General features: G+C 39.5%; 1 protein-coding gene across 1 annotated transcript; it reads left to right on the forward strand.

Annotated features, from left to right (window-relative positions):
- Window positions 1–543: 543 nt before the first annotated feature.
- On the forward strand, window positions 544–2,189 carry LOC142180716 (uncharacterized). The gene is made up of 2 exons (XM_075252777.1): window positions 544–576; window positions 1,785–2,189. Exons 1-2 carry the CDS (start codon window positions 544–546, stop codon window positions 2,187–2,189), a joined length of 438 nt encoding a protein of 145 aa, XP_075108878.1.
- Window positions 2,190–2,797: the final 608 nt, after the last annotated feature.

Consider the following 2,797-nt stretch of genomic DNA (forward strand, 5'->3'; position numbering starts at 1 on the left):
ATGGAACCTAAAGAAGTACTATAGGTCAAATGGGGAAGGTTGCGAGTTTTTAGAATGAGTTAATCATAGATTTGCGATTTAACCAATGTTCTAAGACGTTAATGAAGGCGGACGAGTAGGAGAACTAAATGTGATGCTACGAGAACCCAATAGTTCATATGGAATTAATGGAGAGCCTCTTAAAGATCTTACAAGAAAGTAAGTGATAAATGATACGCGGATGAAAATACCTTCCCATGGGTGTCCCAACATGTGTTGAGAGATGAGCAAGATGTATTCCTAAATTAAGGGAAAAGACCACGTTACATATGGAAGAGTGCATAGCTATTCATTAACTAGGAAGAATGAGGCGAGAAGAAATGGGAAGGAAATCTATAAATTGAGATGGTCCATGGTTATCGCAAAATAGTTCATATCATAATGGTGGACTCGCTTGGAGAACAAATGTTAATAGAAGGTATAAGGGACTAACCGTAATGCAACCGACTTGGGTGACACTGAATATCAACTAAGGGATCTAGAGACAGTTCATGTCTATATACAATGGAAAGTGAGACTACTGGTGGTGAAGTTGTGGTATGATAAGCTCATTAAACCATGCACAATGATATTACAAGTTCACGGGAGGTAGACAAGTGCGTGGCAAAATAAGGCTATCAATTATGCACTATGAGCAAAATAGAATGGGAATGAATATTCCAGTTAGAAATAAAAGATGGTACCAGCATATATTGTTCGGGCCAGTGGCGCTTTCTGAATTGAATATGTATGAAGGGTATTGATATGCGTTTTGGGTGGTGTTGAACAGTAAAGAGAGATCATAAGAATGTTCACAAGGGAAAGTGGAGTAGTTTCTTAAATTCTATTAGTCATATAAGGAGGAAAAAGGTTGTCTAGGAAAGGTCTGAGCACAGTGTTACATTACATTTGATGCAATGTCGTGCATGTCGATGATGTGAAGGTGTGTGCGCAGGCTAGAAGATGTTATTCCTTTGAAATAGAAGGTTCTATAAGAAAACTCATCCAGTAATGTCTTTTATTGAGAATTTGGAAGAGCAAGTTGCATATATTCACAAAAGATTGTAACCATATCAAGGAAATTATTGAAGAACTCAAATCCTAGGAGGTCATATGTAAGAGAAATGTGATAAAGATGTTCCACTAATGATGCAACATGTAAAGGTGATAGTTATGCCTCTAGGCAACTCAAGAATCATGGAAAGAACCCTGCAACACATGACTTAGAACTTGTGGCGGTAGTTTTTGTGTAAAAATTTGGCGACATTATGTGTATGGGGTCCACGTTGATATATTTACGGACCACAAGCGCCTCAATATATTTTCAAGCAAAAGGAGTTGAATCTGAGACAGAAAGGATGGCTCGGGTTAGTCAAGGACTATGACATTGAGATTCTCTATCACCCGAGAAAGGCCAATGTTGTGGCGGATGCTCTTAGCTGGAAATCTATGGGTAGTTTAGCTCACTGGGCGATATGTCAAAGGTAGTTGGCCATGGAGGTTCACTAGTGGCTAGTTTGAAAGTTTATCTTGTAAAGTCTAATGAAGGTAGGGAAAATGTGCAAAATATGGCTGAATCATCTCTTGTGGTGGAGCAGTATGCTCAACTGTCTATCAAAGAAATAGACAGGTTGTATGGCACTCTAGCCTAAATCATTTCCGATCGATAGGCTCAATTCACGACAAACTTTTGGAAGAAATTTCAACAAGGTTTGAGTACTCAAGTAAATCTTAGTATAGCCTTTTATCCACAAACTGATGTGCAGGCAGAGCGGACTATTCAGATGCTTGAAGATATGTTGCGAGCTTATGTTCTAGCTTTCAAAGGTAGTCGGGATGACCATTTGCCGCTTGTCAAGTTTACTTACAATAACAACTTTCACGTTAGTATTCAGATGGCCCCAATTGAGGCATTGTATGGAAGGAAGTGTAGATATCCGATTGGGTGGTTTGAGGTTGGTGAAGCAGAACTGTTAGGGCTAGATCTTGTGCATCAGGCTATGGAAAAAGTTAAAGTCATTCAGGAGAGGATGAAAACTGCTCGGAGTCGTCAGAAATCCTATGCAGACGTGCATCAAAGAGAATTGGAATTCCAAGTAGATGATTGGGTGTTCTTGAAAGTATCTCCCATGAATGGAGTCATGCGGTTTGGGAAAAAAAAAGGAAATTGAGCCCAAGGTATGTCGGACCATATCGGATCGCTCAAAGGATATGACAGGTGGTTTTAGGGTGGAATTGCCCCTTGAGATGTCATTAGTACATCTGGTATTCCATGTGTCTATGTTAAATAAAGTAGTGGGAAATCCATCCGCTATTGTGCCGGTTGCAACTATCGAGGTTAGTGAAGAGATGTTATATTAAGAAATCCCATTTGCCATTCTTGATAGGCAAGTCTGAAAATTGAGGAACAAGGGAATTGCTGCAGTTAAAGTATTATGGCAAAGTCAACAAGTCGAGGAAGCCACATGGGAAGCGGAAAAAGAAATGAAAGAGAAATATCCCCATCTGTTCGAACAAGTCTAGTAGGGATCGTGCGAACGGTTGTCTTTAAGCAATTTGAGGTAGTGTTCAGATTTGTGCAAGGCACCCCATTTTCCCCAAATTGACTTATTGTTGTAACTTCTTAATGTGTGCCAAATTAGAAATGTTGATGCTATTAGGGTAATGTGCAACCCTTGAGGTAAATGATTAATTGAAGCGTTTTTGACATGTTAAAGTGATTGAATTGTATGGGGCTCGTTGAAGTAACCCAGTTTTGTGCAGTAAATGACATTGGTTG

The sequence above is a fragment of the Nicotiana tabacum genome, chromosome 5 (assembly GCF_000715075.1).
Source record: "Nicotiana tabacum cultivar K326 chromosome 5, ASM71507v2, whole genome shotgun sequence".
NCBI classification, from domain to species: domain Eukaryota; kingdom Viridiplantae; phylum Streptophyta; class Magnoliopsida; order Solanales; family Solanaceae; genus Nicotiana; species Nicotiana tabacum.